The sequence below is a fragment of the Salvia miltiorrhiza genome, chromosome 1 (assembly GCF_028751815.1).
Source record: "Salvia miltiorrhiza cultivar Shanhuang (shh) chromosome 1, IMPLAD_Smil_shh, whole genome shotgun sequence".
NCBI lineage: Eukaryota > Viridiplantae > Streptophyta > Magnoliopsida > Lamiales > Lamiaceae > Salvia > Salvia miltiorrhiza.
The window spans coordinates 18,503,560-18,530,792 of NC_080387.1; the positions used below are offsets into that span (position 1 = coordinate 18,503,560).

General features: G+C 42.0%; 2 protein-coding genes and 1 long non-coding RNA gene across 4 annotated transcripts; 2 read left to right on the plus strand and 1 right to left on the minus strand.

Moving 5' to 3' along the window:
* The first annotated feature begins 4,339 nt into the window (after positions 1 to 4,339).
* Positions 4,340 to 8,996, plus strand: LOC131006846 (uncharacterized). 2 transcript variants are annotated; one of them, XR_009095785.1, is made up of 4 exons: positions 4,340 to 4,788; positions 6,191 to 6,260; positions 8,441 to 8,533; positions 8,785 to 8,996. It is a non-coding gene; the product is annotated as an uncharacterized LOC131006846 (long non-coding RNA). The 2 variants fall into 2 exon arrangements; XR_009095784.1 differs by lacking the exon at positions 8,441 to 8,533 and having other exon boundaries at positions 4,402 to 4,788.
* On the plus strand, positions 5,073 to 5,519 carry LOC131006845 (40S ribosomal protein S29-like). The gene has a single exon (XM_057934006.1). It carries the CDS (start codon positions 5,129 to 5,131, stop codon positions 5,297 to 5,299), a length of 171 nt encoding a protein of 56 aa, XP_057789989.1. The 5' UTR covers positions 5,073 to 5,128; the 3' UTR covers positions 5,300 to 5,519.
* Positions 8,997 to 22,377: 13,381 nt separating the features above from the next.
* LOC130991857 (uncharacterized) lies at positions 22,378 to 23,518 on the minus strand. The gene is made up of 2 exons (XM_057916318.1): positions 23,223 to 23,518; positions 22,378 to 22,981 (listed from the first exon to the last, which is right to left on the minus strand). Exons 1-2 carry the CDS (start codon positions 23,516 to 23,518, stop codon positions 22,378 to 22,380), a joined length of 900 nt encoding a protein of 299 aa, XP_057772301.1.
* Positions 23,519 to 27,233: the final 3,715 nt, after the last annotated feature.

Consider the following 27,233-nt stretch of genomic DNA (forward strand, 5'->3'; position numbering starts at 1 on the left):
AAATTGTGGCGATCCAGGTATGAAATTTTTAAATTTATTATCGCATGTAAGCATAACTGAAGAATACTTGGTTGCATCGTCGAAAGCAAATCATGATGATTCGGGATTACATCGACGAAATATTATCCTAAGAAACCACACAAATTATGCATATGTGCTAAAACATGAATGAAAATTGAGTTTTTCTTAGCATGTCAGCCTTGCACAATCAGGATAAAGTTACGATATTTTTATCTGCTCCTAATCTTCGGCAATATGTTCGCATGGATAACTCACATTGATGAGGATGGAATTCGGAATTCCCGCCCTTATAAAGAAATGCCCAAATGAGATACCTCAAGCCCATCGAAGGCCAGAATATAAGCAATATGTGAATATAATTAAGTTGTTATATGTGTATTATTTTGATATCGTTACAGATCTGGAGCAATTATAAAGCCGAGTTCGCCCAAGCTGAGTATTATATTTCAGAGCTGCATTAAGTCTAAAGAGGAAGGCCGTATCTGAAGATGCCAGTCAAAGTTAAAAGAATATCGAAGACACGTGGCAGATTAATAGTTTTAGGCCAAGAAACTTGTATTAGTGGGCTTTAGGGTTAAATAGGCCCAAGTACTTTAGATCAAAGTTTATGCTTATAAAGAGGACCTTAGGTTATGAGTTAAGGGAGCTTCTTTCACTATTTTCTACACTAGGTAAAATGTAAACCTTCCAAATATAGTGAAAACACCCGAAAACCTCCCGTGGACGTAGGTCTTGATGACTGAACCACGTATATCTTGTGTCTTTTATTGTTTTATTTTATTTTTGCTGTTGAGATTAAAACCCAACTCAGCACACATATCGCTCGAAAAAGGGAAGGAAGAAGAATATATATACATAATCCTACTTCAAAAAAATAACAAAATCTTTGTGCCAAGTACAAATTTTGCAGGGCCCACAGGACGCTGTCAAGCAACGTCGGCAATGTTGAGGCAACGCCGCCAATGTCAAAGAAACGCTGCCAAAGTCTAAACTACATTGACAAAGTCGAAGCTACGTGGCCAGGGTCAAAGCAGCGTTGCCAAGGCCTAAATAACGTTGTAAAGACCCGAATGGGTACAAAGCACATAGTATTCAAAGTATTCAAAATATACAAAGTATTCAAATAACCGAAAGACTAAAACTGAGCTTAGAGACTCAAACAGGATCAAGAAATCAATCCCTAAACGACGTTGCCAAGTCCCAAACAACCCTGCTGAGCCTAGAAGGCTAGAACGATGTTGCTAAGCCTTAAGCAGCACTGTTCACCCTTAAAAAGACCTCACATAGTCAATGCGTGATGACAAAAAGTTTCTCGCTACGCAAAGACAAAATTAAAGAAACAAGGATAAACAACGCACGAAGAAAAAACATGGACATAAATCATTGACATAAAAAATATCCACAGTCATTATATCAAAAACCAAGGCCGATGACTTAAAGTCTAACAAATACAAAGGTCATGGAGCCGGATCAAAGACAGTCTTCGATGCCTCCAGAGCAGCGTCACCCTATGCGATAGTTTCCTCTTGAGCATCGCCCTCCAGAGCTAAGTCCTGACCCACGGGAGCAGCGTTCTCGGTAGAAGTCTCCGACATCAACACTACGATGTCCACTTCCTCCCGAATGATAGGGATCTCAGTAGGATCAGCCCTAGACCCTCCACAGGGCCAAAGAAACAAAGTTCAAAGATAAGACCAAAAAACACAGATCACAGGACACAAGGAAATGAAAAGATCTGTACCCGAAGAAGCATCCTTAGCCTCAGTGGACAACGTCAGCACTTCCTTCACGAACTTAAGCAGCTTGCAAATGGGCAAGACAAAAGAGCAACCACGGGAGCATCAGAATAGATTGCAAACAAGGGAAAAGTCAGAGACAAACAAGACAGGCACAAAAGCTAAGTCAAAGACGAACTAAAAACTACGCTTTTCTCAAATTCTCCACCGTCATTGGGCTCTGGAAAACAACGAACGACCTTTGTCCTCGCTCTTGAGGCCACCGCCTTTGTTTGTCTTACTTCTTGCTCAAATCAAAGTTTCTTTGTCTCATAAATTATCTCTGCGCTTTTTCTCTTTATACGCGAGTCCTGCCATTGTCGTTCTTCGACTGTTTCAGCCGCCGACGAGGTGAGCTTTGTCGTTGCTGTAATCCGGCTATTGCTGGCGCCCTTTCTCCGGCGATGCCACCCCTCCCCATTGAAGTTTTTGCACAAAATTACCCCAAAAATCAGAATTATGCGATGGCAGAAACTAAGTCGAAGCCCTAAGTTTTCCCTCATTTTGAAATTGAATCCATCATCATCCTCCTCCCGAATCTGGTAATTGGCCACCGTTCTATCTATTTTCCTCCCTCTTTCGCTACAAGCAGCGCTGGTGGATGGTCGGCGAATAGACGCCGCCTCCATCCCCTCTTACAAATTAGCTGCATGACAACACAACTGCGCTTCTCTTTTGGCCGGATGCCACTGTCGACTCCTGCTCTGCCTTGTTATTGATTAACACCATCTCCCCTCAATTTAGCTAGCAGTCATGGCTGTTGTCGAACGCACAACTTCGTGGAAACACAAAAGTTAACATTGTCCTCGATCGTCTAGTTCTCCAATGGTTTAAGTTCAATAGCCTCAGGATCCCCTTGCACCGTTTGAACTGAGATAGTGGTAAAGCATGAAACCAACACCTAAATCTAAACACTCATAACAAGATATAAAATTGACCTGTTGGTGCGAGAGTCTCAATGTAAACTTCGAACTTCAGGAATCTTCAAAGAACACTTAAAGTAAATATGGCTGCTTCTATTATAATTGCCAGAGAGAGCATTATAGAGGAATACATGGGTATTTATAGAGATTACAAGGGCAAAGGGTATGAAGGTCTTTTGACATTTCTCACGTACTCTGCATGTACCGATGAGGGCGGCGGTCACTGTCTAACAGGCTATATTATTCTAACTAACTTACAGTTTTTTAATCTAAGCATGGCGAGTTGATACTGCGCTGGCGGAAGCCTTGAATGTTTGCGCAGGCATTCTTTATTCTTTCAGTGAGATTCGTCATGTTGGTTCTTTCAGTTTGACTGCGCTGTCAAGCCAGGTTCTAAAGGTTCCGCTTGCTTCTCCAATTATCCTTGACGTGGCGGCGCTCCCACTCATGCCGCGCAGGATCTGCTTCTTCATACTTTAGTTCGTGGAGATGACTCATATACCTGCATAATCAGCGCATGTCTGATATTAGTAATCACGGACATAAATATATAGTCATCTTTTGACTATCACTACGCCAAAAACGCGCATACATAACACTGCATAGATAACGGTTTTTTCAAAAACCGTTATCTATGTGCGCCTTTTTTATAATAGATAATAGTTTTTGAAAAAACCGTTATCTATGTACTGTTACGTATGCGCATAGATAACGGTTTTAAGTACTGCGTTATGTATTAGCGTTACCTATTGGTCACAAAGATAACGGTACTCCAGATCCGTTATGAAAAGCGTTATATATGTGCGTTTATTATAACAGTTATTTTTACCGTTACGGAAACTGTTATGTAAGAACATGGATACATAACGCGAAGCCCGAACCGTTATACGAACCGTTATCTATGAGCGAGTCTTTTATAACGACAATGTAAGCGTTAGGAAAACCGTTATATATGGCTGTTTTAATAACGGTTATTTCTGTCCGTTACGAGAACTGTTATGTATGTGCATCATTTTTTTTTCATTTTTTTATCAATTTATTTTGTAAAAACCATAATATATATTTTTTCTTAATCAAAAGCTTGTTTATCTAAACATTAAAAATAAGAAAAATTATTTTAAATTATCATTTTAATGGATCAAAAGTAAAAATTATTATTAATTTTCATATTAGAAATTTAATTAACGGTTATGAGTTTTTTTTTTTCAATTTTTCCAATTTTTTATAATTTTGTTAAAACAATATCTATTTTTTAAACAAATGCATGTTTATCTAAAAATAAAAGTATAAAAAATTATTTTCAAATTTGTATTTAAATAAATTATAGTTAATTTTAATAATAAAAATGAAATAATTTTAAATTATCATTTCAATGATTAAAAGTAAACATTATTATAAATCTTTATATTCGAAATTTAATTAAAGAAACTGGAAATCTTAATAAAGAATGGAAAAAATCGTTTTTTATATTCAAAATTTAATTAAAAAACTGGAAATTTTAATAAAGAATAAAAAAAATAAAAATGTGGTATTGGCAGGGATCGATCCTAGGGAGCTTTGAATTATAAGTAAAAACTCTTGCCAACTCAACTACAATACAACTATGTTAATTCACGCCACAATTATATTAAGTAACTCTCATAATTTCTAACATAAAATTAAAGCAATTGGGCTTTAAACTTTCAGTTTTTTTCTCCCGCCCACAGTTCTTTCCATCTTCTCCCACAAATTGGCTCGCGCGAGAAACCCTTCCCTTCTAAAAAAAAAAAAATTGGCAAACTTTAATCTTCCAACCCTAGCAGTTGTTCCATCGTTGCCGTGTTCTTCGACAGTTTTCTGAAGGCACGCACACTTCGTTCAATTTCTTTCTGAAGTCATTGCAAAGTTCTTCTCCACAAGTAAAAGTTTCGTCAGTTCTTTCGACAACGATCATATAGAGGGAAGGCACGAAGGGGCGATTAGAGAGTTGGAGGGGCTGAGGTGGAGGGTGTCGAGAGAAATAGCGACGACGCGGAACGACTGCCCTACTTGCCCTGTATTTTTGGTGGTGGGTTCAATTTCTTGATCAGGTGAGTTCAATTTCTTGATCAGATTTAGTTTACTGTCACAACCATCATCAACAATTTGGCCCTAGTTTTTTTTTTCATTCTTTATCTTTCATTTTGGCTGGTGTTTCATACTGATGAATGGTGGTGTTCTATTTCTGTGTTTGAGTCTTGAATTAGGGGATTTGATTAATTGGTGGTAATGTTGAAAAACCTGAGTGTTTTCCATCCATCGCAGATTAATTTGGAAGATTTTGATGCTTTTAAAAGTAATACGACTATAGTACTATAACCTCTCCATCATAAGTTCGTAACTACCAATTAGGTTTCTAACACAGATTCATAAACCCAATTAGAAGAAGATATGGGGCACTCTAACATCTGGAATTCTCACCCGAAAAATTATGGCCCTGGATCCCGCACCTGCCGTGTTTGCGGGAACCCTCATGGAATAATTAGGAAGTACGGTTTGATGTGCTGCAAACAATGCTTCCGCAGCAATGCTAAGGAAATCGGATTTATTAAGTATCGCTGAACTGTGTTGCCATGGACTTTGCAGAGAGGGTGCTGTGATTTATTTAGTTGTATAGCCATTTATTTTTAATGGATTTAGTTGAAATGATTTGTATTCGGCATGTCTAGACGCTCATTTGATGGTAAATCTTAAGATTTTGTTTTTATTGGTTTGTTACTACCGTCTGTCACCATGATGTGGAAGTCTCATTTTAGGCATAAACTGGTGTGCCTCTTTATAATTCGACTCTTTTTTATTTTTCTTGGGAGAAACCACATTATACATACGACTATAGTACTATAACTAGTGTTGTATTCTCTGGGTTTTGGGATTTCCAATTTCTCAATGATACCATCAAAGTTGTAGAAATGGGTTGGATTGTTTATAATTTGAAGCCCAAAACGATCACGATTTGTGTTTATAACATGTGGAACTATACTTGTTTTTATTAGTGATTTTATTATTGAGTTGGTTATATAAATGACGGTGTAATAATAGAGAGCTACAAATGAACTGGTCACTTAAGTTCATTGTGATAAAATACTTTGTTACATAAATTTTCTACAATTGAAGAAAAATTGAACTTGACTCGAATATTCTTTTTCTCAAAAGCGAGTCGAATTCATTTCTTGCTCAAGTTCCACAATATCTGATTAAACAAGCTAGAGTATTTAACTATAATTAGTTATCTACATGTAACCAAATCGAGTGGGAATCGAACCTGAGTTGTTGTAAACTCGAACAATTTACAAGAAGCTCAAAACTACTTACTACTTACAATAGTCGAGTCCAGCTCAAATATACCGAATTTTATATCTTTGTCTTATGTATATATGAATTTCTCAGATGGTCTGCCAATTGTTCTCCTATATGGTTTTCTACTTAAAACTTTTTACTCTTGCTGCTTTGTAGTAACTCACTCAGCTCGAAGGTTTGAAGGATAAACGTCGATAGAGAGAGTAACAAAAATATAAGCTTCAAGGTTAGTTTTCCAGACTTTGCTTTCATTTTCGCACCATGGCTCAAGTGGCAGCCATGGATATATCATATATATATACACTATAGATAAGCATGTATCTAGGTAGTGGATATGGAGACTAGGTTGGGGAATGGCTCGTTCCATTCCATTTGTTGCTGTGGTGATGGCTTGGAGCCGATTATATGTGCTATGTGTGTTTGTGTTGTGTGTTTTGATGCTTACACTTAGTTTAGTTTGAATATTTATCATGAGAAGATGCATATGCTGCGCTGTTTTTTTAGTTCTTATGGTGATTTACTAAATTGAGATGTGCAATCATCCATTAGAAAATGGAGCTTCATCTAGTGTTTCATGTCCTGGTTCACTTATAACATGCATGGTATGATGGAATGAAAACATGAGGAGAAATAGAATGTCTGAGCCAAAATGTCCATGACAGTTTAACACATGTGAAAGAAGCAAAGCCCTGAACTTTAGAAATAGACATCTAAGATATTATAATTAACTTTAGATTTGCCTTCTATATATATAGACAAATTTAAAATTATAAGAAAGGAGATTAGAAGTTACTATATCGCCATGGTCATACCAATTAGATTTTATAGAGATTTAATTTACCAAATGCTTGGATGTCAGATTGGTTTTATGGCTCCTAACCAATTATGTAATAGACCACAGGACAAACTGAAAAATATAGAAAACATTTTCTCCACCGAAATTTTAAATGTCTCAATTCCATTAAATTTGAAATATCTAACTCCAGTACTGGGTTAGTCAAATCATACATAAGAGTATGTGATTGAAAATTCAGATTGTAATTGAAATTATGAAGGACAAGCAAATGCTACAAAAATTTAATCCATTTGGAAAAAAAAATTAGAAAACATCATTACTTAAATAAATTTATATATGCCTACACTCGATACCTAACAAAGTAGACTTACACCAGCAGCATTTTGCTAATAGAATAAAGATTGAACTTAATGCTACCCAAATAAATAGTCACCCTCAGATTTGAACTTTTTTAGTTTTCTATTTTCTTAATTATGATATTTTAAATTAAATAATTATATATTTATATTTATTTTATATTAAACATGAATTATTAATATTATTTTGTGATCTTTATAAAATAATATTATATATTACAATTTATTTTAAGAAACACTAGCTCAGTAATCTTATAAATTTTAAAATGTTAGACACATAAATTTGTGTTTTAATCTATATATGTTTTAATTTTGTTGCTGTTATTAATTTAAATCTATAAATATCAAAATTTAAATTTTAGTATTATTATGTTAAATTAATAATTATAAAAGTGTTTCATATATATTATATGATGTATTGTGATAATCCAATAGCAATTTTTTATAAAAGCAAATGATCATCTTTCGCAAATGATATTTTTTATAAAAATAAATGAGACTGTGCAAAAATGTGTATCCTAAATTAGAACACTAGTATATATATATATATATATACACTAATAGATTGACTGTTAGGTGTCTAAAAACATATTGGTGAAATTAAGTAAGGAATTAAAAGAGGATGAAAAAAGAAGATGAAACATTAGTAAAAGAGGATAGGAATTAGAAGAAGACATGGACAAATTGAACAGTGACAACTCCAGGAGCATAGCAACAGCATAATAGTATGAGTATGCTATGCTACCCATATTTCCGAGGCTATTTTTGTGGTTTAAAAGATAAACACCCATGGCCATGCCCATGGTCCACAAACAACAGCACAAAAGGATATACTCCCATATTAATATCCCCCTCATTTTCCCTCCAAAACTGCATTATTTTTATACCTTTTCTTCTTTATCTTTTTAAGGACTACTATATATATCTAATTAAATCCGAAAGTTTAATTAGGTGAGGATGGATAAATTATGGATGTCAAAGAATAGAATATCAGAAGAGTATGAGGTTGGAGTTGATGCTTTCTTGAAGTTCGCAGTGGAGAGGGGCTGCGATTCTAACTTTATGTCTTGTCCTTGTGCGAAGTGTTGCTAACACTAGGAAGCATAAACTTAGTATTGTAAAGGGACATATCATAATGAATGGTATGGACATGACTTATCATCACTGGTATTAAATATATATACTTGAATATTATCTAAACATATATTAGTAGTTATTAATAAAATATATTGGTGATCTTGTTTGTATTCGTAGTTTAAAGGAGTTACTACTTATTCTCAAAATCAACTCAACGAGGTCCGTGAAGAATGGGCAACATGTGTGATAAAGCATGCATTGGATGGATAGGTACGTTTAAAGTTTAATTATTCTGAGTGGTATGTCAATTTTTTGAGGGAAATTTTTATGATGTATTGAGCTCGGGGGAGTTGGAATGCCTCCTTACTTTTTTGGTTTTGGGAGATTGAATGGTCTTCGCTTGGTTTAGCTTTCAAGTTAATGAATGCTTTATCATTCGTCACTTTTCGATGTGGTTGCAAACTCGTGTTTCTTGTTTCTTGTTTCTGACAAGTACTGTTAACTGTTGTATTATCCTACAGATGCTTTACATGAAGTGAAATAGAGACGTGACAGGAGAAAGGTTATTTCAATCGAGATGGCTATCTATCAAGCTAGTAGCATCATTTTGTAGACTTTGTTTGCACGCACGATTGATAGAACATGTGTTTTTGTTAACTCTATTTTGGATGGTGATTGTATGAAAATTTCGAATGGTATATGACATGATTAATGGATGGTTTTTATTATTTTATTGTATTAGAAATTTAATTATTATATATTTGTAGCATACATAATGAAAATAAAAAAAATATATATAACGGTTACAACCGTTATGTATAAAAGCAAACATAACGTAAAAAAGAGTAATCTAAACAATAATTTGACGTTATTGTAATATTCAAAGATAACACATAAAAGTGTGATGTATATGAAAAATAACCGTTATGTATAAATAAATAGATAACGGATAAATAGAAATTTTAATTACGGACGAAAGCGTTATGTATAACATGCATACATAATGCTTAAAAAACGTTATTAATTTCAAAAAACCGTTACGCATATTTGCATACATAACGGCGAATATCAGATTTTCATGACGGTCGGAAACGTTATCTATAACAATTATAGATAACGGATTATCCACGTTATTTATATATTAAAAACCGTTATGTATATATGTATACATAACGGTTAAATTTAAACTTTCATAACGGTCGGAGACGTTATGTATAATCCTTAACATAACGGAAATTTCAATGTTATTTATTTCAAAACTACCGTTATGTATACCGATATAGATAACGGAGAAATATGAACTTTCATAACGGTCCGAAACGTTATGTAAAAGGCCTATAGATAACGGATTTTCAGGCGTTATTTATTTATGGATGACCGTTATGTATAAAAGTATAGATAACGGATAAATATCCGTTATCTATGCGCGCCGCATACATAACACCACTATACTTAACGCAAGATTTTCCGCATAGATAACGGATAAAATCTGTTATGTATGCGCGTTTTTGGCGTAGTGTATGCAGGCAATTATAGCTGCGCAGGTTAATATATCTGCGCTGTCAATGCACTCTGTTCTACACGAGTATGGGCACGAGTAATCATTATTTCACGTGTCTACGTTGATGAGGTTCTTATCCCTCATCAGTTACTCTCCCCCGTCCATGAAAAGAGGTATGAGTTTTCATGGACGACACGTTCTTGAAGCCTTACAGCGCTGTCAAGGCAGCGCAGGTAGTACGTGATGTATGTCTTGTCGCATTTATGATTCTGATGTGTTCCTTACGTATTTTTTGCATTTTTTCGTACGTGGGCTTTTTGGTTTTCGAGTTGGTTTGATCTCGACCCTCTATTCATAACTGCCAAATTTGGAAGCAATCCAAGCCGTCATTTTCCCTCGCACGATTCCCAACCCTAATCATCGCTTCCTTCTTCCTCTCTTTTCAAATTCCCCTATAAATACTCCATAACCGCCTCTTCTTCTTCGTTCCTCTCAAACTTGCTGTCGACACCTTCTGTCCTCTCTCCGCAGTCCACTGCCGTCGTTCACTTCATCTTCTTCATCTGTCTATTTCCTCTACCAGGTATTAGGTTCTCTTCCTTCCCCCCTTTTTTTCTTACTGCGTGTGTTTCCCCATTGTCTTTCTTTTTCTCTTCCTGTTCTTTTCGATACGCTGCCATGGCCATCGTCGGTGCGCGTTAACAACAAATAAACCAAGATGAAGATATGACTTGTATTATGTTTCCTCGGTCTACCATTAACGCCGCCAGCATGATGAAAGTGTGTCAGATCCTGCGCATTCCCCCTAATGATCCGGAGTTTAAAATCCGGATCCAACAAGCCACCGGTGATATGCCGGACGAGGAGCATGGCCTCTCACCCGACACTATTCTGGTGTGGGTTAATCAAATCGAGGCGGGACTTGGACTGCCCCCTCACCTTTCCTTCTTGATGTCTGTGATCGATACAGTATCCCTTTTTCCAGCTTTATCTTTCTTCTATCCGTGGAGCTCATATCTTACACATCGCCTGCGCTGTCAACAATTATCCGCACAGCGCAGAGCTTTTCCACAAGACCCACATTTTGAAAAAGACGGGCTGTCATTTCAATTTTATCTCCAAGCCTGGTAGTTGTATGAGCTTTATGGGAAACCTGACTTCCCTTGATAAAAGATTCCATGACAAGTATTTCTATGTCAAGGTGCGTAATGGGACTTGGGCATCCATTGTCGGTAATTCAGATGTGACATGGCATCGCCTAAAATATAGCCCCTCCCCCAATAGAAACCACATCTCCGATCTGGAATTTTTTTGCTCGAGTATTTGAGAGAGGCTCGTAGTAGTGGTGTCTTCGATGTTGTGCGTTTGGTGACTCACCCTACTGTCTTGGCCGGCGCTGGATTATTTTCTCGATATCCAGCCTCTTCTATTGGTATTACTTATTTGTTGTTGTTTTTTTTTTGTACATGACTGCACTGCTTATAATTCGTGTTCGCTCTGTAATATAATTAATTGTTTACTTCTTGTATTTCCTGCGCAAGTATGTGGAAGAGCGCCCAGCACGGGAAAGTGACCAGCTTTTCCTTCACTACCTCTCCACAACCTCTCGAGGCTGCGCAGCTCATTCAATCCGGGGCAACCTCGATCTGCCGTGGTTACCCGCGAGCCTCCCCATCTTCGGGATGGGGAAACTGCTTCAGAGGGGGACGATATCCCTCTCATAGAAAGGAAACGCAAGCAGGCTCAACGGGACCCTGTTTCTCGTCCCCGAAAATGCCAACAACAACCAAAAAGGAAGAAAAAGTTTGCGCGTGCTGGTGGATGAGTAAGACTCTTTTGATAGACTTTTGGCTAGCTCCCCCTCCAAGTGGGGTCTGTTCCTCCACGTGCTCTGCACGACTTGACTAGTGAGGAATCCCGATCCCAGATGGAGTCTCAAATTGCTTCCGCTGACCTTCAAAAATATGATTCTATGGATCCGATGGCCCTAGCCAATGATCTCTACTTTGCCATAGAAATGGTATCTCGTCTTTGTCTTGTTTTATTTTTCATAGCTGTGTATTTGGTTAAGTTTTGTGATCGTTTATTTTCTTTGATCATTTCGTCTGCGCAGGCGAGGGTGAAATGTTTAGCCGCTTCCCACTGTTTGACACGATCCTCGTCCGTTGTCCAATCTAAGGACACGGAACTTTTGGCTGCACTGGCCCGGTTTAGTGATCTGGAGGAGGAATTGCGCCAGGCTAAGGCGGATGGTGCGAGAATGAAGGTTGAGCGTGACTCTCTGGAGTCCGAGCTGTCAAGAGTTGAGGGGGAGATGAGGAAGGCCGATGAGAACAAGAGGTAGAGGCTGTGCGCCAGGCTACAATTGCGGACTATGCGGGACGGCTGGGGAGGTTGAAGGATGGTATTGTAGAGCAGGAGAACTGTGCATTTGACCAGGGGATCCATGAGCATCGTATTCGCTACTTTCTTTCTACTGAGGCTGATAGAGACTTTAGAGTCTTTCATCCGGACTCCTGAAGTGCTTGCGGCTGTTGCTCTTGGCCTGAAATTCCTTATGCATGTCGGGTGGTATTGGACTTGATCGAGGCCACTCCAGAACAACGTGGGCGGTATGTGGCTGAGAAGGTGGTGGATAATGTGCGGGATGATGAGCTCGACCAGCTCCTAGGCATCAATAGCCAAGCACCTCGGACGCCAGCCTGGTGGGCCCCTCTGCTTAACAAGGCTTTGAATTTATTTGTGAATGGGATCTGTGCTGATCCCGTGCCTGTGCAGCCTTTCATCCGCACTCCCAACTTCGCTAGAAGTCCATCCGATCCCCGAGGGGTAATTATCCCGGAGGGAGTATTTGCTATCCCCCGGCCTCTTCTTCTAGTACTGCGCCGATCGCTTTGCCTGTACCGACTCCTGTGTCTGCATCGACTTCTGTGCCTGCGCCGACTCCTCAGGTTCTTGCTTCTGTGGTTCCTTTGGCTGATCCTGAGGATGCGAGGACCACTTCGGCTCCTGGAGAAACGGCCATGGATGACCCCTTCTCCTCCTAGCCTCCCGCATGACAAATTATAAACTCGGATTTTTTTAATTTTTTTTATGTAAATCTCTCTATGTTTTGTACGTTTATGATTGAATGGTTGTAGACTTCAGATGAATTGTCAAAATCTCTTCCATATTTCATAATGTCATTTCCAATTGGGTTAATTGCCTATAAAATACTGAACATTCGTCCAATTCTAGTTTTGCACACAAACTTTGAATTGTAGCGTGAAAATTACTAAACTTTAGATTTTATCTGTTTTTGCTACTAATTCAAATTCTGGTCAAATATCAGGCTAATATGACGAGCCAATATTTGACGTGACATATTTATTGTTAATTTCTTATTAATTACAAAAACACAAAGAAAATAACCAAAATTGTCAATAACTTAATATATTAAATCAAATAATAGTATTTTTTTTTTAATTCTCAAGTTTAAATCAATTTTTTTCTAATTCACTATTACACAACTAATTACTCCAATATATAAAATAGAAGTCATTCAAATAGTATAAATATATATAGTTTTTATATAAAAAAATTAATCTTTAGATAATGAAAATTTAATAAACTTTATTACTTAGCTAAATAATTTTTTTTATATATTAAGTTATTGATAATTAAAATATTTTTTGGCTGGCACACCTAAATTCGAAGAATCCCCTTACTATTGTTGAATTTATTCAATTAATTAATTCAACTAAAAAAAATACTATTATTTGATTTGATATATTAAATTATTGACAATTTGAGTTATTTACGTTGTGTTCTTTTTTTATTGATAAGAAATTAAAAAAAAATATTATTTTGCCAACTAATTGTCACGTAAGAATAAATACGCCACATCAAAATTGACACACCATATTATATATTAGCTTGGTGGTGAATCGTGATTGAGCGGGTGGTATTTTAATCGGTGAATCGTGGTTAGATTACGAATTTTACCTAGTGTTGATCGTGGAAATTGAGAGAATAGAGTCGAATTGCTGAGAGAAAGTAAGTTTGCTGTTGTATCAATAGAAAGCACGTACGAATACATAGCATGGGTGCATGGGTATTTATAGATTACATTTGAGGGGTAAAATAGTAATTTCATCCTTGGGGTCACGTTCACCGCGTGGTCGGGGGTACCATGGTAACTTCACCTGTAAACGGGCGATTCCTCTGCTCTGGCACTTCCCGGGTAAAACGATCATTCCTACCGTTGACTATCTTGTGTGGTAGAGCGTTTATCTGACTTCAGTGATTCTTCTGACTGAGCCCATTCCTCTGGCCCGAATGATTCCTCTGACCCGAACGATTCCTCTGTTCAAATCCATTCCTCTACTCTGCATATATTACTCCTCATCAGCTACTCCCCCCTTTGGTCTGACTAGTTGTTTTGAAATGAAGTAACTAGTCAGAGTGTTCACCCGCATTGCTGACGTCACCTGCATTAAATGCCCGCCCTTTTCCAGCGTACTTTTCCATATCCCGAGGTTACCTTTTCAGCCCCTCCGTCTTTTCGTTTTTCTGTAGAAATTATCAATTGTCGATCCTTTCCCCAGTGCCACGTGTCGTTCATCCCGCTACTTTGTTGTTGCCTGCGTAGGTTAAACTTTAGTGGATTCAAACTCAGTTTTCACTTTTCATCTTCTTCACTCTTGTTTCATACGCTTCAACTACTCACATTGTTTCCGGCGGCCTTCCTTTCTGATTCCGGCGTAAACCTTGCGATTAATCTTCCTTAGTTTCCACTGTAGACCTAGGTAAATCCTACATCCCCTCTCCCTGGTACTTGTGTTCGGCGTGGGTTGATTGTGTTGAGTCTATTGGTGCTCTCTTTCAGAGCTTGAAAACCCTAGATTATAATCAGCCATGGCTTCTTCCTCCGCCGACCAACCTGTTTTTTCCCCTTCTCCCTCTCCCTCTCCTTCGGCTTCTCCACTTTCTTCCCCCGATCCCCAGAATCCCCAGGACCTTCCGACTTCTTCTGCTCCTCCGCATCCTCAAGACCCTTCTGTCTCCCCTGAATCTCCCCCACCTCCTCCTAAAATGCCGAAATCCATTCCTGAGTCCAGGCTAGATGTCGCGGACATGAATAGGATGGCCGAGATGTGTAGAAACCCTGCCGGCCTAAGGTTTGTATCCCAGTCCAAATCTTTAGAGCCATTCCGTAGGATGCAAATGAATACTGCGGCCATATGGCGGGTCTAGATTGACGCCGGATTGAGACTTCCTCCTCCTCCTCCACTCTTAGTGGAGGTTTGTAATTATTTTCAGATTCCCTTCTACCAAGTAACCCCCTCTGCCCTTCGGAGGTTATTTTGTTTCCATATTTTGTGTAGAGCTCATGGTGTCGAAAACACCAAAAAACTATTCCTTCAGACCCAATCACTGACATTACAGGGTGGTCCCCTGTATAGCTTTGTTGCCCGCAAAACATACCCCACCACCTTCCTCAACTCCTTGAACTCCTACGATAAGGGTTTTCTGCCCTATTACTGTTATGTGGTGACTTCCACTGGTACTTGGCGCCAATACGGTGCCCAAGAGCTGAAGTGGCATGACATCCGCACCAAACATAAGCCCGCTTCCCAAGGAACCCCCAGTGATTTTGATCTGGGGGTGATAGCCAACCTTAACGCCCTAAATAACGAAGAGCCCCTCCCCTGCAAACAGCTCACCGAGAGCAACTCGGCTCTAGCAGCCAATGACTTATTCCCCCTGTATCCACGCACAGCTATAGGTAATATCACGTGTTAATAAATATATGTATTGTCATTACTCTGACTCTAATAACATAACCTTATTTGTCTGCAGGCATGTTGTGGAGACAGAAATGTCGGTCGATTCTTTCTGTCGATCGTCCCTCTGGTCCCGGGGGGCGTGGCTCTTGAGACGCCAGCTCCAGAGCGGATACATCAGAGCAGCCTGCTGGCTCTGGGATGGACACCTCTCGAACGGTGTCCGACATTTCTGGGGTGACCACCCCAACTCGAAGCCTTCCTTCCAGGAGCCAGAGGGTCCACCATTTTTGGGGGTAATATCCTCGTGGTGGATATCTCTGAAGATGCTCCCGCTCCTGAGAAGACTCAGGACATACCTACCCCTGCATTCACAAGAAAGAAAAGAAAGGGTACCTTGGTGTCCCTTGGAGAAAAGAGGAGGAGGGAAGCCCTGCAAAAGAGGGAGCACGTTGGAGGAGGAACCGGTAGATGAAGCGGAGACCACCTCCGTGGATACCGAAGGGGGCGATCTTCTTGCCCTTACTGCAGAGGCATCGGAGGCCTCTGGTTCCAAGCCTGTCTCGTCCATGAAGGGACGAGACTTTGTACGGAAATTGCTTACCCAGATCCATCCCAAGGATCGGGAGGCAACCGTAAAGATGAAGAGGGCGAGATTGGCCAGCAGCATCGGCCAATTGTGGATTCAGGTACCCTGCATTTATCTTTACCTCGGTGATGTTTGGTGTTTACCTTTTGGTTTCTCTGCTCTGACATTTTCCCTCTGATTCCCTGCAGTTGGAGTCCCAAATTGGTGAGGCAATCCAGTGTATCGATGATTACGATATACTGGAAAAGATTTGAAAAAGGAGAAAGAGGCACAGGCGAAGCGTGACCAGGAGGTCACGGTCCTGATGGAGCGCTTCAACAAGGCTGACACGGATGAAGTCGCGCTGCGAGCTAAGATTGAGCAGCTGGAGGTGGAGAAGGCCTCTTTAGTCTCAGAACTAGAGAGGACTAAAAGAGAGGGATACGAGAGCCTGGAGCGCTTCCGGGCCCGATATCGATTGGAGTACAAAGAGGCCAAGCGTCGCTGGAAAGTGGCTTGTGAAGGTGCTCTGAATCGGGGCTATGCGCTGGGTGCCCGGGACCAGCGATTGGAGTTCTTCATCTCCCCCCGGGGCCAGCTGTGTCTAGACATGATGCTGGAGGATACCCTAGCGGCGTTTCAGAGGACACCCGAATATTTGGAGGGGTTCTTCCAGCTTTTTGCACATGTCATCAAAGAGACGACAATGAAGACGGCAGAGGTGCTGGGCGCGTCAGAGGAGCAGGCCTCTGCTCTGGATCTGGAGGCTCTAATCGACAATAACAAGGACTGAGGACCTCAACACGATGTTGGGCATAACTGCTAACTCCCCGGAGAAGCCTCTGTGGTGGTATTCGGTTCTGGATAAGGTCCTTCCCCTGTTTGCTTTCGGGGTTTGCCCTGATCCTGCGCCGGCTGCTCCCAAGTATCAAGCCCCCTTCTGTGAGTCCCTAAAAACTAGGGCAACTGAGAAATTGGGCTGATGTTGGCTCCCGGGGGTTTGCTCAATTCAGCATGGACCCTCATTTGCCACCTGCCTTCAATGCTTCCACCTCCACATCTGAAGCTGTGGATCAGCTCTTTGCCCTGTATCGAAATGAGAAAGAATATACCAAAGAGGCTTTGAAGCTGTTGGACGTGGAACAGCGACTGCGCGAGGTGGATGACTCTGGCACGTTGAAGGTGCTCGAAGAAGGGGTCCCCTCTGCCGAAGCCTCTGTAGCTGTCGCTGAAGCTGCTGACCCGCACTCCTCTACCGCTGCTCCTCCCTCTTGACTGCTCATATTATCATCTCCTTCTTTCTAGAATTTGTATATCTTAGCTGTAAATATTATGATACATTTGGATGATACTCTTTTTATTTTGTTGTAGTGTAAAGCTTTATCCCTTTTAAACTATTGATGAACTCCCATTGTAATTTCTTTCTCATTTTGAAATGGTATGAGTTCACTTTTTGGTCTGGCTCTGCATTCATTTCTCCTTCGTATTGTCTTGTTGCTGTTGTTCTGTCTTTGAATTGATGTGAATTGTATTTTGGCGCTCCGAGATGTAGCTGTTGTTTCCTCTGTAGAAAGTAGGGTTTTGATTTTTTGTTGAAGTGTTCGTGATTCCTCTGGTTGGCTTTCCTCTGTGTTGTTGAAATTGTTGCGATTTCTCTGGTCAGTTTCTACTTGTTTATGTTGTTGAGGTATGTGCGATTCTTCTGCCTTCCGTTGCTCTGATTTTTTTTAGCATGCCCAGCTTTAACTTTTCCTTATATGCACTTTTCTGACGCTTCCCTCCTAAGCATTTCTCTGACACTTCCCTCCCAGGCATTTCTCTGATGTTTCTCTCCTCGGCATTTCTCTGACACTTCCCTCCCAGGCATTTCTCTGACGTTTCCCTCCTAGGCATTTCTCTGACACTTCCCTCCTAGGTATTTCTCTGACGTTTCCCTCCTAGGAATTTCTCTAACACTAACCTCCTAAGCCTTTCTCTGATACTTCCCTCATAGGCATTTCTCTGGCGCTTCCCTCGTGCTAGCTGGAATACTCTGCGCGGAGCATAGCTGGTCATAGGAACCCAGCTAACTTTCGCGGCTTACGATTAAAAGAACACCCTGCACGGAACATAGACGGTCAGAGGAACCCGCCTAACTTTCGTGGCTTACGGTTAAGAGAACACCCTGCACGGAGCATAGACGGTCAGAGGGACCCGCCTAACTTTTGTGGCTTACGGTTAAAAGAACACCCTACACGGAGCATAGACGGTCAGAGGGACCCTCCTAACTTTCGTGGCTTACGGTTAAAACGAACCCTCTGCGCGGAGCATGGATGATCCGGGGGATGCATCCAACTTTCGGGGCTTACGATTAAGAAAACACTCTGCACGGAGCATGGATGATCCAGGGGGATGCATCTAACTTTTGCGGCTTACGATTAAGATGAACCCTCTGCTTTTCCCTTTATGTGGATGTTGACCCTCCTGGATGTTTGTCTTCCCCTTGACTTGCTAAGCAACAATTTGGATTAAAATTATGAATTATGGGTATATACCCTACTCCCCCCTCTGGTGACATGTGCAATGCTCTGCACGAACATGTTAAGTAAAATATGCAACGTAAAATGAAATAATTAAAATGAACGAGAAAACACCGCAGAATTCCTAAAGCCACGCATCCAATTTTATTGATAACATGGCCCCGAACCTCGTTAAAACCCCTGTGGGGAAAAAGAGTATCCGGTCTACAATTTGGTATTTCGTTTAACAAAATTACACATAGAACTTTTTCAAGGTGTTGATATTCCACGGTCTTGGGAGAGCTCTGCCGTCTGGATCCGACAATATGTATGCTCCACCGCCCAAAACCTCTATGACGACTTCCCAATTGGGCTCGAACTTGCCCACTGGCTTCAGAGCGTCGGCCCTATTAAGAACTAGGTCGCCCTTGGACAGCTTTCGCGCTCTGACCCTCTTGTCATATCCGGCCTTGATGATGCTCTTATATTTCGCTGCTCTGACCTAGGTTTCATCCCTCTGCGCTTCCACTAGGTCTAGCTTTGCTCTGCGGAGTTCTGAATTTTGCTCTGTGTTATATGTTGTTATCCGGTACGACTCCAGTCTGGCCTCTGCTGGTATCACTGTGCTGGATCCATACACCAAAGTGAATGGTGCCTCCCCGGTTGCTGTTTTTGGGCTGGTGCGATAAGCCCAAAGTACGGTATCTAGCTCCTCGACCCATTTCCCCCTGCTCTGATTTAACTTCTTCTTGATCCCCTCGTAAATTGTTCTATTTGCCAACTCCACCTGCCCATTTGCTTGCGGATGGGCTACGGAAATGAAGCGCTGCGTTATATCTATGCGATCACAAAAATCAACGATCCTCTGCCCTGTGAATTGGGTTCCATTGTCCGAAACAATGATTCTAGGGACTCCATACCGGCAACATATATTTCGTCAGATGAATCGCTCTACAGTTCCCTCGCCAATCTTTGATACGGCCTCGGCATCTACCCACTTGGGGAAGTAATCCACCGCTACGATGAGAAAACATTTGCCCCTGGTGCCGTAAGCAATTTCCCGACGATATCGATGGGTAGGCAGCATACATTACTCCCATAGTCTCTCTTGGGATATTGATCTTTCCGGCATGCCTCTGACAAGCTTCGCATTTGCGAATGAATTCTCTAGCATCATTAGTGATGGTCGGCCAATAGAACCCTGCCCGAATGGTTTTTCGTATAAGATCCCTGAATCCCGTGTGCCCACCATAGCAACCTGCATGAATTTCTGTTAGAGCAAAGTTAGCCTCCTCAGGAGATAAACATTTCAATAAGGGATGGGTGAAAGAACGCTTGTAGAGTTGATCGTTGATTAAGCAATAATTCTCGTATCGAGCCCTCTGATTGGACTCTCTATTCAGTCGTTCCCCTGTTCTGAAAAAATGTATAATTGGGGCCCGCCAATCGTCCCGAATTTCCACCGCAAAAACCTGGGAAGTCTCCATTTCTCTGGTGTCGCAGAGCAGCGTGATCTCATCATTCCACGTTTGTTCCACTGTACTGGCGACTCGTTCTAATAAATCTACCTAAGTGTTCTCTTCTCGAGAGATTTGTTCTATTCTGAATTCCATAAATTTTTTCTTCAGTTCCGTGATATTGCAATGGTATGCTCGCATCCGATCCTCTTTGATATGATATCCTCCTGAAAATTGTTGAGCCACCAATTGTGAGTCGGTTTTGATAATGATACACTTCGCTCGCAGCTCTGACAAAATATGTGCTGCTCTGACCACGGCCTCATACTCGGCTTCATTATTGGACATCTTACAAGTGAATTTGATAGCGAATTGGTATACCTCTAATCCTGGAGAAATGATATACACTTCGATCCCACATCCCTCTTTTGTGACCGATCCATCCACGAAAGCCACCCAAAACTCTTGCACAGGGCGACGAGTAGTTTCTTGAATAAAATCCGCAAGGGCTTGGGCCTTGATAGCCATCCTTAGCTTATAATCCACCTCATATTCTCCTAACTCCACGGCCCACTTTACCATTCGCCCTGAAAGATCTGGCCTCCCCAACATTTGTTTGAAGGGTAAGGCAGTTCGAACCACCACGCGGTGTGATAAAAAGTAGGGCCTTAGTTTCCGAGCTGTGACCATGACTGCCAGAGCAACCTTTTCAATTTCTAAATAGTTTAATTCGGGCCCCTGAATTACCCTGCTGACAAAGTAGATTGGCCTATGATGGCTCCCCTCCTCTCTGATAAGGACAGAGCTAACTGATTCTTCGCCCACTACTATGTACAAATATAACACCTCTCCGGGAATTGGTTTGGTCAGAGTTAGGAGCTCTGCTAAGTATGCTTTGAGATCATCGAAGGCTATCCGACATTCCGCATCCCATTCAAATCTGGTCCCCTTCCTTAAAATCTTGAAAAATGGCAAGCTTCGCTCTGTCGATCGAGAAATAAACCTGCTTAGGGCAGTGATACACCCATTCAGAGTTTGCACCTCTTTGATTCCTCTGGGTGACGTCATATCCATTATGGCCTTCACCTTGTCCGCGTTGACCTCGATCCCCGTCGGGGTGACCTTATACCCCAAAAATTTCCCTGTAGTGACCCCGAAGGTGCACTTCGTTGTTTTAAGTATGAGTCTGTGATTTCTGATAACTGTGAAAACTTTCTCCAAGTCAGAAACGTGATCCTTTGCTCTGACACTTCGCACAAGCATGTCATCCACATATACTGATATGTTCTTCGAGAGTTGTTCCTTAAATATTTTTTCCATTATTCTTTGATATGTAGCCCCTGCATTCTTAAGACCGAACGACATGCTCCGCCAGCCAAATACCCCGTAGCAGACGGCGAGGCCGTTTTGGCGATATCTCCTTTATGCATTTTGACTTGGTGATACCCCTGATATGCATCCATCATGGATAGCAATGCGCAACCCGAGGTATAATCTACAAGTTGGTCAATCCTCGGCAAAGGATAATGATCCTTAGGGCAAGCAGCATTCAAGTCCCTGTAGTCCACACACATGCGCCAAGTATTTGTCTTTTTAGCCACCATCACGGCGTTTGAAATCCATTCCGGGTACTGCACCTCCTCGATGTGACCCGCATCCAGTAATCCCTGAACTTGCTCTCTGATCGCAGCATCTTTTTCGGCCCCAAATTATCTCGTTCTTTGTTTTACTGGTTTTACATTGGGATCTACATTAAGGCGATGTTCCGCCAAACCTCTGTCAATGCTCTTTAAGTCGGCTGTGCTGAAGGCGAACACATCCGCGTTCCTCTGAAGGCAGTTGATTAGCTCTGCTCTGGCTTGTTCATTCATGGATGACCCGATTTTTGTCTAGAAGCCCTCTTTTCCCGGAAATAACTCAATCATATTACACACATCATTGGTAGATATCAAGGCGGATTTCTCTGCATTGTCTCGAGCATTTAACAGCTCTATCAGTTCCCATCATTTCTCTGTCAGAGCAGCGATATCACCCGTCTTCCCTTTCTTCCTGGTGTCTGATCCCTCTGTCACCCTGTCTCATTTTTTACCTGAAGAGTGCGTGAGCATTCACACATGGCATTCCTTCGACATCTTTTGATCACCCCACACTTCCCCCACTCTTCCACCTCCGATTGGGAATTTCATCTTTAGGTGGAACATTGAAATGATTGCTCTGAACGCCGTCAGAGCAGGGCACCCAAGTATCACGTTGTAAGATGGTTTGGGTATGTCTACCACCAAAAATAGTATCACCCTGGTCTTGCTGGCGTCTGCTCTGCCAAGACTAACTGGTAACTCCACAAACCCTAGGGGCATGACGATTTCTCCGCCAAATCCGAACAGAGGAGCGTTCGCTGGATTCGATAGTGGCTTCGATCCCCATAGCTTGGAGACATTCCAAATATAAAATGTTCACCGCACTCCCAGAATCCACGAAGATACGATGTACAATACAGCTTGCTATGTCGACCGTGAAAACCAACGCGTCATGGTGGGGGTACATGAGTGTTCTCAGGTCCTCTGACCCGAAGGTTATGGCTGGTTCCTCTGCTGCATTCGTGATTTCCATTACTTGTTTAGGGTAGTATCCCGACCTCACTTCCCGCACGACCTGCTTCTTGGCTCGGTTGGAGGTTGGTAACCCATTTTCCCCGAAGATCACGTGCACTTCCCTTCTGGCCGGGTGGGGAGGTACCCTAGCCTGTATGATCCCTCTGCGCTGATCGTGGTTTTTCTTCGGACGTCGGTCTCGGTCATTTCCCTGAGCTTGTCTTTGGTCATTTCCCTGGGCTTGCTGACCCTGACCCTCTTTCCCTCTGGCTATGAATTGATCCAGGTTGCCATGGCGTACCAAGAGTTCCAATTGGTGCTTGAGATGTCCACAGTATCTAGTATAATGCCCATAGGCATTGTGGTACTCACATAGTTTATTGTTAGGTCCTTACTGTGGCTGCCCATCCCTGTAAGTGCCCGGCGCCCGGAAAAACGGCTGGTTCTTAAGCAGATGAAAGATTTCTTCTTGTGGATTATTTAGAAGAGTGTATTCATCGAAGCGGTTGACTTCGTTCACTGGTGCGCTATTGGCGGGGTGGTACCTCTGTCTGAGGAGGAAGTACCCTAAGGGGCAACCTTCTGAAAGGTGCCCGATCTTGGTTCCGGTTGTTCTGCTTTGGTGCGGCCTCGTCCCTTTTGGCCCCATGCTTGTCATTTTCTGCCTTTCGTGCCGTTCGGGCATCCTCTAATTGCAAATACCCTGGTAGTCTTGACATGACGTCATCAAAATCTCTCGCTGGCCTGATCTGTAACTCGTCAAAGAAAAGCCCAGGCTTCAACCCTCTAACATATGCGCAGCTTTTTATTTGTGACTCTGCCTCTGGAACCTCCAGAGCAGTGAGATTAAATCGGGCAGTGTACTTCCGCAGCATCTCATGTTGATCTTATTTGATATCCATCAGAGAGATGGCTGATTTCTCTACCCTTCGTGAGCTTGCGAATTGTCTGAGGAAGCGTGTTTGGAGGTCCTCAAAAGAGTGAATAGAGTTTGGGGCCAAGGTCCCGAACCATAACTGGGCAGGTCCAGTCAAAGTAGTAGAAAATATACGGCACTTGATACCCTCTGAGTACATGTGTAACGTGACGAGCCCTTCGAACCGACTGAGGTGCACCTCGGGGTCAATAGTGCCATCGTAGTCGAGTGAGATGGGTTTGTAGCTCCTTGGCAAAGTGTTCGCCAAGATATCAGCAGAGAACGGACTCCGACTAGTGGTGGTTTTGAGCTTAGATGTTTTGGCTCGCTTCTCATCCCTGTATCTCCCCTGTTCCTTCTTGTCCCTCGGTGAATCATGAGAGTGGTGGCGTTTGTGGCCCTTGTGTCCCTGCTTTCCAGAGGTGTACTCATGTTCCCGTCCCTCTGACCTTTCAGTCTGGCGGGACTTCTTTGACCGGTATGACTTCTCTGCTCTGTGGGATCTCTCTGACCTCTGTAATTTTTCAACCCTCTGAGATTTCTCCCTCAGAGTATCCTCCAGATCTCTAAGTTGATTTTTTAGTTGCGACACCTGATTTTTCAGCTTTGCATTTTCCCTTGGCCTCTCCTCCTCGAAAACAGGAGTAATGGAATGACTATCAGACTCATCCACCCCCTCCCTTCTGACAATGCTGCTTAGAACAGCGCGACTCCCCTCTGGCCTCCGTTCTGGTTCCTTCTTAGTGGGGAATTTGTGTGTTTCTTTCGGTAGTGCAGGTTGTTTGTTGACAATTTGTTCGTTCACCTCCAGAGCAGCGTGAGGCGGAAGTTCAGTGCTCTGCTGGTTGAACATTCCCAGCAGAGGAGCAGTAGCGGGGACAGTTGGGACGAACGAAGTTCCTAGCGCCTGTCGCACAACAGCGTAATTTAACAGAGCCATCATCTGCTCTGCTAAGACGAAGTTTAGTGACCCACCACCAGATGTGGGGACCAAGCCCTGCAACTCAGATCCAGCGGCAACCAGAGTAGATCTCTGGGGGGTGACGTTCTAGCCCATCAGCAGGGTGGCGGACGTGTTAAGAAAACCCGACGGTGTAGAGAAAATAGTGCTGATTGGCAGACTGCTTAGCAGAGAGTCGGGCATCTCAGTAGGGGCGGAAGAGTTGAGCCCGGTGTTGTCAAAGTCCTTCTCGAGGGTGCGGCGAACATCAGAAGAGTCCATGGTACCTACATGTAAAAAATATGAGAAAAATCCCAATAAAAGACAAATCGAACCACCCGTTGTCAAAGGAATCCTCGACATAAGAAATCCCAAACATTGGCGCGAAGGCCATTATGAATCCCCGACCAAAATACTTCCATGCGCCGGGAAATAAACCTAGGGCACAGATTCAAACACGGAGAATGAACAACAGAGATTTTCTCCCGGATTCAGATTCAAATTCAGCATAAATAACAGATTACCCGAGGAACCACCCAGAAAACCCAAAAACAAATAAGAACAGAGCAACAACCAAGATATCGTTAGTAAAACACGTTAGATACGATGAAAAATGAAGATCACATGAGAAAACATGAGAACCACACACAATTAACGTCATAGCATGTAAAATAAACATATACCAGCACCCGATTCTCGATTTCACCCATCCTCCAAACATGCATATGCGAGAAAGCAACAAAATCCGCGAATCTATGAGTTTTCGGATGGATAGGAGCGAAAAAAGTAGATCTACCGCCCCGAATCCACCTGGGTACTGGAAACATCGGACTAATCGGGACCTGCGCACGGAAATCCGCCCACAATTGCAGATCTGCATGCGCAACTTGGAACTCATGCCTTAAACTCATAGCTTTCCCACAGACGGCGCCAGCTGGTGAATCGTGATTGAGCGGGTGGTATTTTAATCTGTGAATCGTGGTTAGATTATGAATTTTACCTAGTGTTGATCGTGGAAATTGAGAGAATAGAGTCGAATTGCTGAGAGAAAGTAAGATTGTTGTTGTATCAATAGAAAGCACGTAGGAATACATAGCATGGGTGCATGGGTATTTATAAATTACATTCGAGGGGTAAAATAGTAATTTCATCCTTGCGGTCACGTTCCCCGCCTGGTCGGGGGTACCATGGTAACTTTGCCTGTAAATGGGCGATTCCTCTGTAAACGGGCGATTCCTCTGCTCTGGCGCTTCCCGGGTAAAACGGTCATTCCTACCGTTAATTATCTTGTGTGGTAGAGCGTTCTTCTGACTTCAGTGATTCTTCTGACTGAGCCCATTCCTCTGGCCTGAATGATTTTTCTGACCCGAACGATTTCTCTGTTCAAATTCATTCCTCTGCTCTACATATATTACTCCTCATCACTTGGTATTTGGCCGGAATTTGGATTAGTAGCAAAATCAGATAAAATCAAAAGTTTAGTAATTATCATGCCACAATTCAAAGTTTGTGTGCAAAATCAGAATTGGATGAAAGTTCAGTATTTTATGGGCAATTAACCCTTTCCAATTTGCCTCTTTTTATTTACCTCTCAATATCGGGTGACTCTTTATTTGTCTCTTAGTTGATAAAGGACATGTGATGTGAATAATTTGCCCCACTCGTATGATGTGTGGAGATTCCCAAATTGTAATATTGAATTATTCATACAATGAAACTTTCTAAGTAAATATTGTGCTAGGTTAATCTTCCTATAAAAACCCATGTTATTCTTTGGCGAATGCGAATTTTCTTTAGGCCATTCTCACATTATTAACCATGTATCTTGAATTATCACTTAATATTTCGAACATCCGTAGTGCGGCTGAGGCTCAATATCCGCAGAGCGGCTGAGTTGCCACTTAAGGCTCAATATCCGCAGCGCGGCTGAGTTGCCACTTACGGCTCAATATCCGCAACACGGCTGAGTTGCCACTTAAGGCTCAATATCCACAGAGCGGCTGAGTTGCCACTTAAGGCTCAATATCTGCAGCGCGGCTGAGTTGCCACTTAAATCTCAATATCCGCAGAGCGGCTGAGTTGCCACTTAAGGCTCAATATCCGCAGAGCGGCTGAGTTGCCACTTCAGGCTCAATATCCGCAGCGCGGCTGAGTTACCACTTAAGGCTCAATATCCGCAGATATGCATTTTGAAACAGGTAGACAAACAAGGTAGGTTTTCCTAAAACCATAGATATTTTATTAATATGACCATGGTCCCAGACCTCATTAAAACCTAGTGGGAAAAAAAAGTATCTGGTCTAAGCAGTGTGACCTACGCTGATAGTTCATACATAGAATTTTTGCAAGTGACCGATATTCCACGGCCTAGTAAGAGGTCTCCCTTCCTGATCTGATAGGTGATAAGCTCCTCCTCCCAATACTTCTGTTACAACATATGGTCCTTCCCAATTAGCCTTGAACTTTCCCGTTGGCCTCAAAGCGTCTGCCCTCCTCAACACTAACTCCCCCTTCTGGAACCTGCGCTGCTTAACCTTCTTATCATATCCCGCTTTGATTATGCTCTTGTACTTAGCAATTCTTACTCGAGCTTCCTCCCTTTGTAGTTCAGCTAAGTCCAAGTCTAGACGGCGCAACGTCCCATTCTGCGCAGGGTCATAAGCTGTGATCCAATGTGACTCCAATCTGATTTCTGCGGGTATAACTGACTCAACCTAAAACACCTCTAGATTAA

What these genes read in the sequence shown, in the direction of transcription:
- LOC130991857 (XM_057916318.1), bottom strand. Translation starts at nt 23,518, where the DNA reads ATGCTGCGGAAGTACACTGCCCGATTTAATCTCACTGCTCTGGAGGTT. An exon ending in GATCGGGCACCTTTCAGAAG is followed by an intron (nt 22,982 to 23,222) that starts GTTGCCCCTTAG and finishes GCATTATACTAG; the next exon opens with ATACTGTGGACATCTCAAGC.
- LOC131006845 (XM_057934006.1), top strand. Translation starts at nt 5,129, where the DNA reads ATGGGGCACTCTAACATCTGGAATTCTCACCCGAAAAATTATGGCCCT.